Source organism: Bos javanicus, chromosome 1 (assembly GCF_032452875.1).
Source record: "Bos javanicus breed banteng chromosome 1, ARS-OSU_banteng_1.0, whole genome shotgun sequence".
Classification (NCBI taxonomy): Eukaryota; Metazoa; Chordata; class Mammalia; order Artiodactyla; family Bovidae; genus Bos; species Bos javanicus.
The window spans coordinates 43,146,815-43,163,708 of NC_083868.1; the positions used below are offsets into that span (position 1 = coordinate 43,146,815).

Here is a 16,894-nt window from a genome sequence, read left to right on the forward strand (position 1 = left end):
GCAGAATTCCTGAGATATATCTAAAATTTGTTTAATATTTTAGGCCTACAATCAACATTATCTCTAAATAGCAGAACTTCTGGCTGAAGAATGTGAAATTCTAATAGTACAATTAACGTACATTTACAAGTAAACTTTAAAATATATATATATATATATATATAATTGCTTCTTTAATGCAAACACACACACACACAGTGTTTAAATACTTGAATATTTTACGTTTACCTCATCAATCCTTGTCAAGTAAACATTGTCCTACTTCAAACTCACAGACTGAGTTATTCTATTAAATATTTAAGGCTTGCCCAGTGGGAAAGATTTCTATCCCAGAAATGTCAAAAAAGTTAATTAGCTATATCTCCTCTGCAGCCTATACTTAGGGAAGGATATGGCCTCCCACACTCCCTCAGGGACAACACAGAGCAGCCTAGGACACAAAAGAAAACAGACTGAGGCCCATAAATCAACTCCCTAGTGACTTTCTGGAGCTGCCCCAGATCAGGGGAGCCCTCCCCCTTCCCTGACCCAGACTACAGGCCTGAGACTGAATAGAATATGGCAATAGAACATGGCAGGAGGGAACCCAGCAGGCAGGATCGTTCTCTACAATGTGTTAATTAATTGTGGAAGAAACAAAAATTCAGTGGAAAGGACTTCGAATGTTTAGCAATTATATTTTCTTCTACGCAATAGTAATATCAACCCAAAACTGTAATTTTGAGGGTGACATGAGATGGAGGGACAGTGAGAAGGACACAAGAGTGTGAGGGAGCCTTGAGCTACTTCAGCCAGTAAAGAATTTAAACAGGAGTCAACTTCAGAATTTGTCGTGTTTTACTATGGTCTTCCTAAACAAAAGGGAACAGGTGAGAGAAAAATATGATAGAATCCTTCTGCTACTAGGCTGTCCCTCAAGTGTTTTGAATGAACCTCAAATCTTCCTTTTGTAGTGCTTTCCTTTTATACTGGCCACTGTATCGTAGTGTCAACTAATATATGGTTGTCTGTTGCCAAGTCAGTCATTCCAAAAGGGAAGTTCACTGATGTGTGGAGGCACTTATTGAAAAGTCAGAGTTCAGAAGCTAAAAAATCAGTCCTATCAAAGTGAAGTGTAAAAAAGAGTAGATCAGAGGGAATCTAGAGACCGGTGGAGGATAGTTATTTGAGGGTTCATAAGGAGAATTCCTTCAAGGATATTATTCAAGGATATTAATGCTAACAAAAGGAAACCACGTTTGTTGAATTACAGTAACAGAAAACAATGGAAAAATAGCAGTTTGTGCCTTCCAAACCTGTGTTTGTAAGCTGCATAAATAACAACAGTGCCTGCAATTAAACCCCAATGAATTCATCCTTGCTAAATTATACTGGATCAAAGTAACATTTCCAAAACACCTACTAGATGCAAGGTACTATGCTAATTGCAGTGAAAAACATTTTAAATAATAATAAAAATACAAGACGTGGTCCCAGCATTTTGGGTATTTTTTAAAACTTACTGAACAAGACAGGATCTGTTATGCATGAACTGAAAGAGCCAAATAAATGAGAAGAAATTAATTGGAATCATGTTTGCCATAGATGCAGACTGGTATGATTTGGGAAAATTTCAGTTTATTCTCCATGCAATGGAAGACTATTGAAAAGTCTTCATATTCCACCAATGATATGATTGAAAAGAGTACCTTGAGCATCACCACCTTAAAATTCTAAAAGTAAAACAGGATCTCGTATGTGAAACAGGAGGCTAGATCAAAAGGGTTCTCAATGTTAGAAAAGCAAAGATGTCTTTAAATTTAAGTAGGTAGGAGAAAAAAAGTTAATTCATCTCCTAACTTTTGAATTTAAAGAAATAAATTGAATACTTTGAAGAAAAAAGCCAAAGAGCACCTCAGTTTTCTGTGTGTGTATGTGTGCATGTTAGTCGCTCACTCGTGCCTGGCTCTTGGCCGACCCGATGGGCTGTAGCCCACCAGGCTCCCCTGCCCATGGAATTCTCCAGGCAAGAGAATCCCTGGAGTGGTTGCCACGCGCTCCTCCAGGAGATATTCCTAACCCAGGTATTGAACCTGGGTCTTCTCCACTGCAGGCAGATTCTTCACCATCTGAGCCACCTCCTGGGCAAATGCAAATAAAGAAAACCATAACCACAACCACCCAACACCTATCAGGGTGGTGTTCCTTGTGGGCCCTTTCTGAGGATTGGTAGAAACTGTGTTTTTTAATCTCTGTTTTTATGCTTGTCCCAAGATCTTTTAAGGAAGGGGGTGGGGCAGGGGGAAGAGGCAGACGCTGTATAAAAGAAGCTGCCTTGAGAATATTCTAAAACACATACAAAAACTTCCTAGGTTAGGAAACTTACCAGATTTGGCAGCTGATGGACCCAGTGATGGACCCAGAAGCAACCACGGTTTATTTGGAATATCTCTTTGTTACGAGTCACAATCCTGATATTGAAGAGACCCACTCCCATGTTCCTTATACATCAGTCTTCCTTCCGGTCTTCTACACAGCTGTGTTCCTGATTGGAGTGTCTGGGAACCTCATTCTCATGAGTGCACTGCATTTCAAACGGGGCAGCCGAAGACTGATCGACATCTTTATCATCAACCTGGCTGCCTCCGACTTCATCTTCGTCATCACTTTGCCTCTCTGGGTGGATAAAGAAGCATCTCTGGGACTGTGGAGGACAGGCTCTTTCCTATGCAAAGGAAGCTCCTACGTCATCTCAGTCAACATGCACTGCAATGTCTTCTTGCTCACCTGTATGAGTGTGGACCGCTACCTGGCCATCGTGTGTCCAGCCGTATCCAGGAAAGTCAGGAGGAGAGACTGTGCCTATGCAGTCTGTGCCAGTGTCTGGTTTGTCTCCTGCCTCCTCGGGTTGCCTACCCTTCTGTCCAGGGAGCTTACCCTGATTGATGGTAAACCATACTGTGCAGAGGAGAGGGCCACTCCCGTCAAACTGACTTGGGCCCTGGTGGCCTTAATTTTTACATTTTTTGCCCCTTTGGTGAGCATTGTGTCCTGCTACTGTTGCATCACAAGGAAGCTGTGTGTCCATTACCAGCAGTCGGGAAAGCATAACAAAAAGCTGAGGAAATCCATAAAGATCATCTTTATCGTTGTGGCAGCCTTTGTTCTCTCCTGGCTGCCCTTCAATACTTTCAAACTCCTGGCTATTGTCTCTGGATTGCAGCAAGAACTCTACCTGTCCTCAGCTTTTCTCCAGCGGGGGATGGAGGTGTGCGGGCCCCTGGCATTTGCCAACAGCTGCGTCAACCCCTTCATCTACTATATCTTTGATGGCTACATCCGTCGGGCCATCGTGCGCTGCTTGTGCCCCTGCCTGAAGAACTATGACTTCGGGAGCAGCACTGAGACATCAGACCTCACGAAGGCTCTCTCCAACTTTATTCACGCAGAGGATTTTGCCAGAAAGAGGAAGAGGTCTGTGTCACTCTGAAAAGGACAGTGACATTTCAAGCTCTGTTGATGGGATTGAAGGGTTCATTTGTGCCCACGACAAAGAAAGAAGAAAAGTATTGCTAATAGTATTCATATTGCTTATGAATACAAAGAAGTGTTAATTTTTAAAGAGACATCTAGAAAGTCTCGGTGTTCATGGATATAATTAGGTTATATGCTGTTTTTTTGTTTTTTGGTTTTTTTTTTTTTTTTTTGGTTTGAGCTGAATAGCCTTATTTGACCCTTGCCAGTCAAGTTCACTGGGCAAAATACAACTCTTCTAAGTCTTGAACTCTGAGATAAGGCTCTTGCTTGGACCAGTTCCTTTCTTCATGGGTGTTAATGCACATTCCAGCCTTTTCCTCTCTCAGGAAACTTGATCCACACCACCCTTCATACTGGGCTCCAGAGTGGACTGCATGTAAAGGATTCCACCCAGTTGTAACTGGTGAGAAATATGGTGACAATGCAGATAGTAAAAAACTGTAATATACCTGTGCTCAGTAATTACTTGTTCCTGAGTAATGAAGTCAGGTTCTGGCCTTAATCTTTGATCACGCTTAATTTGGTGATTCCATACCACCTTCCAACCTTATCTTTCACCCTATACCATTCACAGTGACTTTGGGCTGGTGAAACCTCATGGGGAAAAAATCATTCTGTATTGTGTTTATGATTTAGGACTTACTTTACCACTTGGTCTTAAAGAATATTTTGACATAGAATAAGCTTTGACTTTTGTTTTCCTTATAAGATATATTGGTTAAAATGTATCTCATTATAATGGTATAATAACTACTTTTCAATGAGGTTTTACTGTGCTCTTGTTTTCCTTTTAGCCTTTATAAATTAGGATATGATTTTGTTTTAATTACATGTTTTTAATTACCTAGTTATCTAGTTATCAAATAAAAATGTTACTACTACTATAATTGGAGGTCATCTAATGCTTAGCTACACCCTCATGCAGATTATCATTTTGTATTTTAATTAAAATGTTAATGCTGCACATTCCCTAGAGCATCATTTGCTTGGTGTATGTAATTTCACAATTTGATCTGATAATACAGGAAGACAGGATGCTCAGTATTCAGGTGAAGGGAAAAATCTGTAACAAAAATGTTACTGATATTTTATATGTAGTTTTTTGAAACTCAAAAACCTTCGAGAACTCGCTCAACTGATAAATATTTACTGAGCCAATTCATACCTATATTCCTTTCAAAACTTTGAAGTTAAAATGTAATTAGCAGCAACCACAAAAGACTTTGCAGCAGCAAGCCTACTATTGTAAATACCTTTTGATTCAAGATAAAGTAGTTTTTTTACCTCCACTGTTGACACAAATGAATTACTATTTTAGTTTTAAATGTTAGGTTTGAAAATCAGAGAAAGCTTCAAATCTTTTCAGAGACGACATAATTCAGGATCATCCTATGTACCTTAATATTAAGAGAAATCTCAAATATTGGGCATCTTCTTATAGTCTGTCTAGAAGTTTGGGTTTGATAAATTGGTTAATTTATTAATTTCTCTTAAACTTTTATTAAATAAAAATATAATTTCATTATAAAAGTGTTCATCTACGTTGTATTAATTGCTATTAACATATCAATTAACACTGATACCCTAACAGTGTTTTAACAAATTATCATAGATATAGAAATAAAAAGACTGTAAATCATAAGAAATAAATTTTCTTGGAAAACTTCAAAAGTGAATTAAATAATTAAATTATTAATTAAAATTAATTAATTTAATTAAAAATTAAATAAGTAATTAAATAGATTGCCAAGCGTTAAGTAAAAACAAAATACAAGATATTTACTTTTCAGAAACAAATCAACAAAAGCACTGTAACTAATCAATGCCTTTGAGAAATGCTACCTTTAGAAAACAGCCCAATCAGCTGCAGTATTTGTTAGGAAATGAAAAAACCTGGGTTACTTGGTTTAACTTCACCTTTAATGTTGGGACATTGAACAAATCATTTTAATCTTTCATATCTAAATGTCATGGGTAATATCCATGCCCATAGTATCCTTAAGTTTAAGACTAATAAATACAAGTAAAAAGTTCCTTAAATATTAAAAAGTTATGTAAAATGATTGTTTCTATCATTAATTATTGAATGTTACATAAAAATTTCCAAACTAGATTATTAAATGACTCTTAATCATTTTCATTTAACAAATATTAGAGTTTATCTTACTTCTGTATCATCCCTTTTATTTTTCCATTTTAACACTGAAGAAAATATACTGTTGTACTTTTAAATATTTTAAGTGGATATGCTGTGTGCCTTATAAAAATCTTAGCATATTTTATATTCATAAGGTACCAGTGATGGAAGGAATATAGGCATAATTCTACAGATAGCATAACTGATAGAAAACATTATAAATGTAATTAATATGTCACTATGAAAACTTACCACAGAAAAGCTCTCCATTAAAGCCTGGATAAGAAGTTGTCTGATAACTTATAATTAATTTAAAAATTAAGGCACACACAGTCACAAACACACATTTAGTCCATTTGGGCCATATAGAAAGATGAAAACTAACCTGGCATTCCTGGGAGTCCCACAGTTCGTCCTCTCTAACAAGTCAAGATTACCCCAGAGTGAGAACAACACTAAGTAAGAACAGTCTTGAAGGAAGCTATGTGCGTGACTGAAAGGGGACATAAGTTACTAGGGGTCACAAGTTAATTTTTAAATAGACGCAGAAATACACAGTATGATGGGAAGCTGAGTAAAAGAAATCTTCCTCTGATTCATCTCAACTCCTCAAATCATTCTCTATCCCCCCAAGAAATATCAGAAGTGAGAAATGACTTATCAAATGTGCATGCCACAGAGAAAAGTGAGCCTCAGTTTTCCTGCACAGCTCATTCACAAAAGTCAAACAATAATAAAAGAATTACAAATTTGTTTCTCAAAGAGCCCCTGATGGAGCCTGCTATCAAGATGATGCCTCCACCATGAGAGAGAGCAGTGCCATCCAGAGGAAAAGCAGAAGGATAATTCTAACTTGTAAACGGTACTGGATTCAACTGCTTTCCACAGAGCTTGTAGGTTGGATTATCCCTTGCAAATGCCTGTTCTTATTTTCCGTTCTTTTCTTTGAGTCAACATTCTTTGCTTTTATCGATTCTGTGAGTAAGCAGTTACGACTAGACTTTACATGTCAGTAGACAGAGAAAAACTACTCCAGCTCTGACTTTTAATTGCAGATGAGTGCCTCTTGTCTCTTATCTTTGTCAGTTTCTTAACAGAACTACATTAGCAAAATGTATCTGATAAGTGGAAATTTCATCCTCAGATTGATTAAACTTCAACATTTAAACAAACCTTCTTTAAATATCCAATGTGTCAAACTATTAGCAAAGTGAAAGTTCTTATGACAAGTTGAAATACCATAGTATATAAACTCAACTGAAATGTTCATTTATTAATCTAAAAGTGGAAGGAGATATTCTGTTACTTGACAAGCATTATTAACCTAAAAAGTTCTTGGTTTATGTATGTGAGTACCAAATTTCTAAGATTCAATGGCACTTTAAAATTACAGTGGGACCTTTTCTGAGTTGGGCACATATAACTAAGTTGAATTGTCATTGTTTTAGGCAAGTGGCCCATTTGAAGGATTCATATGATACAGTGTTCGTATTATTTTTGTAATGCTCTGCAGACCGAGTAAAGATATCATTGCAGGAGGATTCTTTACCAGCTACGCCACAAGAGAAGCCCAAGAATACTGGAGTGGGTAGCCTATCCCTTCTCCAGTGGATCTTCCCGACCCAGGGTCTCCATTGCAGGAGGATTCTTTACCAACTGAGCTATCAGTGAAGCCCTAAGATATCATCAATCTGACATTATTCAGTGATTTTTTTTCTTTTCTAATTAAGAGATTTAATAATTAGCTAGTTTACTATCACTTCCATATTAACAAGAGTTAGGCTTCCTCTATGAGTACTTCATATTTGTCAATATTGGTGGAAAATTTAGCGTTTTTATCTGCTAGCCTCTATCAACAGAGTCGGACATGACTGATGCAACTTAGCATGCATGCATGCATGCATTGGAGAAGGAAATGGCAACCCACTCCAGTGTTCTTGCCTGGAGAATCCCAGGGACAGGGGAGCCTGGTGGGCTGCCGTCTATGGGGTCGCACAGAGTCAGACATGACTGAGGTGACTTAGCAGCAGCAGCCTCTATCAATTATGATTAGAAAGATTTTATTTCCTTATTACTATTAGTTTAAATGAAATATAAAAGGTACTTTTTGCTAGAATACTTTGTATTTGCAGAAGTTATAGATATTCTTGTGATGTTCTTAGATCAAATAAAATTTTTTCATCAATACTTGTGTGAGTAAAGACTTTTAAATTTTTTTAAAAAAGTTTCTGTGGCAGAGTCTTTAGCAGACAATTCTGCTTTTTTTTCCATATAGACAGTGTGTAAGAACTGTCTGTTGTAAAATGCTCACAAATTCTTAAATCTGAAAATTCCAGTATAGCATATAAAATACTCCATACAAATTTTGTAAAGTTTAACCTCTTCAGAGATACTGTATGATGTATAGAAAATAAAGCAAAATTGAGATCTCAATTCTAAGTATTTAGCCTAAACTGCTAATTAAGTCATTACTCATCCCATCATAGGTCAGTGGTTTAATTTTATACTTTTATGCCTAGACCAGTGGAGTTTCTTGGAAAATAGTCAATATCTCAAACATCAAAGTGTGAGTGCAACGTGTCTATTGTACACAATGCATTATGACAGCCAGAAATTTGTTAATCTAACTGATGGGTTCCTCATTATAATTTATGGATTCTGAAGCAGGGGTACTGCAGTCATCCACTCACAAAACCTCTCTCTCTCTCCCCTCCCCTCAACCCCACATCTCCATCTCTCTCTCTCTCTTTCTCTGTCTCACACACATACATGCAAACACACAAACACATGATGTACAAATACAGCTGATAAATACCCACTGACTTCTGTTGCTAATATTCAGTCTAAAGTACTTGATAGAATGCAAGAAAGGGAAAAATAAGGCAAAGAAAAAATATAGTAAACATAAAATACAAAAGAAAATGTCATATATAAAAAATAAACATATCAACTAATACAATAAAATAACATAATATTATATTGTAATAAGACAATTGATATTGTAATAATACAATAAAAACACAAATGAATTAAAATTTCCTGTTAAAATTGAACCAGTAGCTCATTCTCACAGTCATCTAATATATATGTGGCACTACTAGACTCTGTAGAATGTAAAGAGATAGAGGTAAAATTTACTTCCTCATGGAGTTTACAAGCCTCTAGTTATCTTTTAAATCAAAGAATGGAGTACTACCATCCAACAAGAACTTGATATATGCAGAGAAAATGACAAGTCAAATCACTTTATATAATCTTTTCCAATGTTTAGGGAAAAACCAGTATTTGTCCATACACAAGTTTCTTCATGCAACTGCCATTTTGATATGGTTATTTCCTAAATATCATCCATATTTTCTTAAAGAAAGTGCATCCCCATCACTGGCATCCCCCAATGAAGATACTTTTACTGATCTTAAAGATTTTTAGGTGTAAAAGATTATTTTAAACATAAGAACACCTCTGGTTTCAATTTATTTTCAAACAAATTTTAAAAGTTATGTAAAGTAGATAAATCTACTCTAACCTTGCCCAAAGACCGTGATTTAATGAGATGCCCTCTCTCTTAACCCTCTGTTTAGACCAAAAACAAAACTGACAACTCAGGTGGAGAAGTGGTAAATGAGAAACGAAACTTCCCCCGTGGTTTCATGTTTAAAGCAAAAAAAAAAACAGATTCAGAGGAGCTGAAGGTAGATGGAAATGGCAACTCTATTTCTAGTGAAAAAGATGTTCATGCAATGCAGATCTGACTTGTATGCATTAATAAAAATAGTTTAGTAAAGAATTGAAAAATGAAGTCAATGCAGAACTGCAGAACTTACACAGACTTTAGGATTTTAAATTACAGTAGTTTCACTTAGATAATTCAAAGTACTGCCAGTAAACTTATGAAAATATTTAGCATGATAATCAAAGATGACCAAATTAAAATTAAAAAAATAATTTTACCTATTAAGTTAGCAAATATTTAAACATTAAATACTGAAGCTTACCAGAATTAAAGGTGTGGAGTGTGGGCAAGACTTCTTGGGCTATTGATTGAGTATAACTTGATTAAGATTTCTACAGGATTTAGAAAATCTATGAAAAGAAATTTCACTTCTGGGATTTTACCACGCAATGTAATTATGGCAACATGCAAAGATATAGATTCATGCATTTTTATTGCAGCACTGTTTGCAAAAGAGACTGGTACATATTAAGAGCTTGATAAATAATAGTTGATAAATAACTCCATCTTAGATTACAGATGAAGAAAACAGAATTCAAAGAAATCAAGTTTCACATAATTCTTAAGGAACTGAATAAAAAATGAAACCTGATTTCAGTCAAACTGAAGCCTATGCAATTTCAAAGCTCATGCTTTTTCCACAATGCCATATTTTTTTCCTCTGATTCCCTTACTCTTTAATAGACTCTGTTAACAACCTTCACTTGTTTATTATTTTTTCCAATGCAAATCTCTCAAATCACCAAACCCTTTGTCTGTTCTTGACTAACATTGCCTGAGGGAGAAGGAAGTTCATTTTACTGAAAGTTTGTGTGGTTTTTTTTTTTTTTCAAAAGAAAAACATTTTCTTGTAACAAGTTTCCCATGATCTCTTAATTATGACGTTTCAGAAACAGCATCTTCCATCCAACAGTCACTAAAAATCCTTATCTAGAAAAACAGATACAGGCTGCATGTAAGAAATGGACAATTATCTATTTTACTCCCCTCCCACCCAACCCCACACTAAAGGATAGTAGCATTATGACAGAGGTTTTCACAGGAAAACACTTTTTTTAAGCGTGAATAGGTACTAAGTAAGAATCATAGTTTCATTTTCTTTATCCTTCAAATGTTTCTAGTCCCAGATTTCTGAGAATATACCCATAGCAAGAGTCTGAGTGAACTCCAGGAGTTGGTGATGGACAGGGAGGCCTGGCGTGCTGCGATTCATGGGGTCGCAGAGTCGGACACGACTGAGCGACTGATCTGATCTGATCTGATCTGACCCATAGCAAGAAAAAAAGTAAATCTAATGCCAAAGCTCACGCTATAGACAGTGTGGGCAATGCAGCCTAACCTGGTCCAGAAATTGAAGTTTCACCCATCTTTCTTATTAAGTGCTATTCATTATGCCAAGAAGCTGCCCTGATCCGTGTGCAGTAGACATTCAGTAGCCAGTGCTCCTGTCTTTCAGGAACTTTGTTTACACTTTTCAGAAGGCACATTTATATAAATGGCTTCCTGATTTCAGTAGGGACTCTCCAATGTAGCTTTGAGAAACACAGAAGTTTCTCAGATTAGGAACATTATTGTTGTTGTTCCGTCACTAAGTCATGTCTGACTCTTTGCAACCCCATGAACTGTAGCATGCCAGTCTTCTTGGTCCTTCACTCTCTCCCAGAGTTTGTTCAAACTCATGTCCATTGAGTAGGTGATGTCATCCAACCATCTCATCTTCTGTCACCCCCTTCTCCTCCTGCCCTCAATCTTCCCGGCATCAGGGTCTTTTCCAATGAGTCAGCTCTTCACATCAGGAGGCCAAAGTATTAGAGCTTTAGCTTCAGCATCAATCCTTTCAGTGAATATTCAGGGCTGGTTTCCTTTAGGATTAACTGGTTTTATCTCCTTGCTGTCCAAGGGACTCTCAAGAGTTTTCTCCAGCACCACAATTCGAAAGCATCAATTCTTCAGTGCTCAGCCTTCTTATAAACACTGTAAACTTACAAACATTATAAACTACCCCAAACATAAGGTAAAAACTTGATTTAAATTTACAATAAATAAGAAATAATATTTACCATGCAGCATTTTTAGGAAGGGGAATTAAGAATGTTACAAAGTAAAATGATAATAAGGTTAATAATTACTGGCCCACAATTAAGGAAAAATAAAATATGATTTTTAAGCATAAGAGAGCATGGTACTCAAGTATTAAACCTGCTATTTATTTTTAACGCAAAGAATAATTACTTCAGCTTGCTTTATTTAGGGAATATATTAAAATGTTAATAATGGTTTTTTTATATAGTAGAACCAAGGACAGATTCACTTTTAATTTTAATTTATTTTTCTTTACATTTTATGAATATTCTATATTTCCTATAATGAATATGTATTTTCTTTTTTAAACTTTAAAAGATGCTGGAATAAATGGTCACATGTGGCATAAAATACACATTAATATTTTGGTACAACTTTGCGTCTTCCTCTACAGTCAAAAATAGGGATTTTTTAAATGTCATGTTCAATTTTAAATTCCTTATTCGTAACTTTGGGATGATTTGACTCTGGACAAAGTCTTACCAAATTAAAGCTCAGCCAAGTCGCATTTGTTCTCATATCAAACGCAGCAAGTAATTATTTGGGTCAAAGATTCCAATTTCCTTTCCTAAATTGACTTGCCCATTAAGTTAAATGTCAGCCTAGTTTGAGTACGTAGGTGCAGTTTTTACATTATTTTTTGCGTATTTTAACTTTTTGATTAAGTGTAAATTAGAACTGGTTCAACAGAATGATAGTTGACTATAGGTCTTGCCAATTAATTTCAAATGCTCTCTTTCAGAACATTTGCAAATAATATGATATTTCTGGAAAAAGTGAAAATATTTCCAAGTGAAAACTTTCTGAAATACAAGTAATGAACTTTTTATTTGAGCAGTCATACGAGAATGAATGGTGACTTTAGCATTTTTCTACTTCACTCGGATTTACCTACAAAGTATTGTAGCATCGTTGACATCTGAATATTGTTTACTAAGCTCTCAAGGAAGGAGAACCACTGGCCTAACATCAATTTTCCATTGTAACAGTACAGCTCTATTACCAAGAAAAATGCACAGGGAAGATGACTCATAATAAATATCTACAACTCCCAACGATCTATAAAGTGCTTCACATGTATTAACACACTTAATTTAATCCACGCCATCCTCCTCCCTTCCCCTCTTTTCTCATAGCAGTCAGACCCTCCATCTCAGTCCAAAGGTCTCTCCCTACCTTCTCTAGCTCCATCTCCAATATATCTCTTGCCTATTCTTGTCTTGAGGTCTGCTTCTCTGCAAACTAGAGCTAACATAGGAAGAAAACTTCTTTTTTCTTCTGAGAGAATAAAATTTTCTGAAGGTTCAAGAATTCTTTGGGGAAGTGCTTTCCTTACTGACATGTCAAAATAGAGCATGCTATACAATGGAATAACAAGCATTTTATGCATTTTCATACTTCATATATAAAATCATACATAAAGCAGAGAATTATAAAAGTGTGCCTCTGATAAGTATCTTGATTATCTGGCTTAAGGAAAGTCCTCAATGACACCTTAAGTAATAGGTAATAATTCTTAGTGCTATAATGATAAGTAATATTGTGGCTATTATTGGAGTTTTCTTGCACCTTTCTCCCACTTCCCTGGAAAATTCAAAAGAAGAATGCCTTAAAATAATGGCATAACTACAAAAGTATAATGTAATATAGTTGGAAACATAAGGGCTTTAAAATCAGAAAATTTGAGTTAGAAACCATAACAACAGACCACTAGTAACATCGATATGAACTTGGACAAGCTATTGACATTCTCTGCCTCAAGTTTTTACCTGTTAAATGAGGATAACACTGTTTTCCATGGAGTTGTTGAGATAGGTCACACAAATAAAGTCTATTTTGTTTTTATATTATTTATTGATCCTATATGCAGGAACATAAAAATATATATTTTAACAAATTTTTAGTAATTTAATTATGAGGACTTAAAATGTATCAAGTTGTTGAAGTGTATATAAATGTCATGTAACATTATATATTAGTCATAGTATATACATACCTAAACAGGTAGACCCAAAAAATCAGCATCCTCATTCACAGCTAGTAAATTTATTTTAGCTCTTGGGCAACAAATTTTATCAACTATGTTTGAGAACTATTTTTATTCAAAGCATTATAATATATTTATTATTTAGTTCTTGCTAGTGCTATAACAGAAAATATCTTTAAAGCAAGAAGAGGATCAGACATAGATGTCTTTCCTTAGAAGTCTCTGTAAGTAAGGTTTTTCAGCTGGGTTAATTAACACAGTTGTATATGTATATCTATAACTCTATCAGAAATTATATATAAAGAGGGAAGGAGGAACATAAGGATTTACGAAGCCACGGTTTTGCTCTGAAGATAGAAGAAAGTGCTAGCTACAGGCAAGAAGTTCCCTCTGTGAAAGTCAAAGCCTTTCTTGGCTTTGACATTTTTGATGAGTTAAAGTGCAGAAAAACCTACAAATGTAGATCTGCAAATGTTTAAAGTACTTCATCAAACAAAGATCAAAATATCACATATATTTTATTTATGTCTCTATGTAGAGAAAATAAGAAATATAGTATTCTTCCCACTTGCCTATAATTGTGGTGCTTAACAACATTGCCCTCTGGGAGAAACAACTCTGTTTTGGGGCAGGGGGTGTGATTGGCAGAGGGACAAGTAAGGGAGTGGAAGATAGGGAACAGCATCATCATTGTTGCTGATTTTCCATTTATTTTAGCAAAAAGTTCCTCCTCTGTGGTTTTTTATATCTAAGATGACTAGCCAGCTGAGAATGTACAGTGTTGGGAAGGCTTCTCAGGGAGAGTTAGAACAGACAGGTGGAGCCTAGGAGAAAAATTCACCTTCTCCAACTGCACTTCTGCTGCTGCTGCTGCCAAGTCACTTCAGTCATGTCCGATTCTGTGCGACCCCATAGACGGCAGCCCACCAGGCTCCTCTGTCCATGGGATTCTCCAGGCAAGAACACTGGAGTGGGTTGCCATTTCCTCCTCCAATGCATGAAAGTGAAAACTCAAAGTGAAGTCGCTCAGTCGTGTTCGACTCTTAGCGACCCCATGGGCTGCAACCTACCAGGCTCCTCCGTCCATGGGATTTTCCAGGCAAGAATACTGGAGTGGGGTGCCATTGCCTTCTCCAGCTCTACCCTATAAAGACACTGACCCAGTGGGAGAGGGGAATGACCTCAGAGTCATTAACCCCTCTATATCCTCCACCATTGGATAAGCCTGCCATGATTGGCTTACTTCAGCCACTGAACCATCTTCACATGAATGCATGACTTCCATCTTCAATTTTTCTTTAATCATTTCTGTTTTTGTGCTGCTCCACTTTCCGTTAAAGTAAAAACAGCACTAACTTTTTAACTAAATCAAAGATGCTTTAAATTCTATGAAGGCTTTACAATTTGCAAAAGTTTCACACACATGATTTCATATAATCCCATAATAATGTTTGTTTGTTTGTTTTCTCCTACCCTATGTTGCCACTCCCCTTTCCCTCTCCCCACTGGTAACCACTGGTTTGTTCTTTCTCTGGGTGAATCTGCTTCTTTTGTTTTATTCACTAGTTTGTTATATTTTTTAGATCCACATATGTGATACATTCAGAGAAGGCAATGGCACCCCACTCCAGTACTCTTGCCTGGAAAATCCCATGGATGGAGGACCCTGGTGGGCCACAGTCCATGGGGTTGCTAAGAGTTGGATACGACTGAGCGACTTCACTTTCACGCATTGGAGAAGGAAATGGCAATCCACTCCAGTGTTCTTGCCTGGAGAATCCCAGGGATGAGGGAGCCTGGTGGGCTGCCGTCTATGGGGTCGCACAGAGTCGGACAGACTGAAGAGACTTAGCAGCGTGTGATACATTGTACTTTTCTTTGTCTGACATATTTCACCTAGTGTAATGCCTTCCACTTCCATCCACGTAGCTTCAATTGGCAAAATTTCATTCTTTTCTATGGCTGAATAATATTGTATCATGTGTGTGTGTATTCAATTGTATGTATGTATATATATACATACAATTGAATCTTCTTTAATCCATTCATCTGTCGATGGACATTGTTTCCATGCCTTGGCAATTGTAAACAATCCTGTTAAGAACATTGGGTTGCATGATCTTTTCGAATTAGTGTTTCTGTGTTTTTCAGATATGTACCCAGGAGTGGAATTGCTGGGTCATATGGTAGTTCTATTTTTAATTTTTTGAGAAACCTCCATTATGGTTTCCATAGTGGCTACACCAATTTACATTCCCCCCAACAGTGTACAAGTGTTTCCTTTTCTCCACATCCTTGACAACATTTGTCATTTGTCTTCATTTTGTTAATAGCCAGTCTGACAGATGTGCAGTGACAGCTCACTGTGATTTTGACTTGCACTTCCCTGATGATTAGCAATCTTTTCAAGTGCCTGTTGGCCATCTGCATTCCCTCTTTGGAAAAATATACATCCACTTCTTCTGCCCATTTTTTCCCCTTCGGGGAAAGTGTAAATGCAGTCCCCTCTACCACAAGTTATGCAGCCGAGTTTCCCATGTTTGGAGAAATCAGAGGGGTCAGCACACCCAGAGTGCAATGGGTAAGTCTCACCTGGGGCAAACCACATTCGTGATCATGGTAACTCCCCTGCCAGGTAAGTATCCCATTTTTCAATTTTTTTAAAAAATTTCTTTTTGTATGAGCTATTTATATGCATTTAATATTAACCCCTTATTTGTCATATCATTTGCAAAAATTTTCTCCCATAACCCCTCCTATTAAGTAGATGGTCTTTCTGTTTTGTTAATGGTCTCCTTTGCTGTGCAAAATCTTTGAATCTTAATTAGGTCCTATTTGTTTATTTTTGCTTTTATTTCCTTTGCTTTAGGAGAAGGATCCCAAAAACGTATTGCTGTGATTTATGTCAAAGACATAAATCTGCCTATGTTTTCCTCAAGGAGTCTTAACATGTTTAAAAAAAATGAGTTTTTAATATGATAAATGATTGTTTTTCCCCCTTGCTTTACTATAAAACACAGAGTGAGACACAATAAGAGAATCCTCATGGCCTTTAGAAGTAATGTATTCAAAATTTTCAATGTAAAAATCTAGTTAAATTCAGATCCAAATTGTTAGATTTATTGTGCCAAATTTCAAATGGAAATGTGGTTCTCTGCATTTTAAAATGTATAACAACTGTTTATAATATTCTGTATAATACAGACATATCACTATGTGCATGACAGAGTTAAAGGCTTATTTATGCAATTTTTATAGAATACAACATAAACATTTCTGTCAAAAGGACTTGTAAAATCATCTACCTCAACCCACTCATTTTTCAAATGAAGAAACTAAGTGTAGAGTCTTATTCAGAAGCAAAAGTCCTTTGTGTTATTTTAAAAAATCATTAAGCTGATACACATGGGTACTATTATAAATGTTGTTAAGATAGTGA

At 36.2% G+C, this 16,894-nt stretch overlaps 1 protein-coding gene and 1 non-coding gene across 3 annotated transcripts; one reads left to right on the top strand and one right to left on the bottom strand.

The window, feature by feature from the left end:
- The first annotated feature begins 2,264 nt into the window (after window positions 1-2,264).
- GPR15 (G protein-coupled receptor 15) lies at window positions 2,265-7,806 on the top strand. 2 transcript variants are annotated; one of them, XR_009740727.1, is made up of 2 exons: window positions 2,265-3,919; window positions 6,417-7,806. XR_009740727.1 is itself a non-coding variant. In XM_061438433.1 (1 exon), the coding sequence occupies exon 1, from the start codon at window positions 2,381-2,383 to the stop codon at window positions 3,467-3,469; it is 1,089 nt and encodes a 362-aa protein (XP_061294417.1). In that variant the 5' UTR covers window positions 2,265-2,380; the 3' UTR covers window positions 3,470-5,046. The 2 variants fall into 2 exon arrangements, 1 of the variants encoding a protein (XP_061294417.1); XM_061438433.1 differs by lacking the exon at window positions 6,417-7,806 and having other exon boundaries at window positions 2,265-5,046.
- Window positions 7,807-15,935: 8,129 nt separating this feature from the next.
- On the bottom strand, window positions 15,936-16,098 carry LOC133255433 (U1 spliceosomal RNA). Its single transcript, XR_009738939.1, has one exon. It is a non-coding gene; the product is annotated as a U1 spliceosomal RNA (small nuclear RNA).
- Window positions 16,099-16,894: the final 796 nt, after the last annotated feature.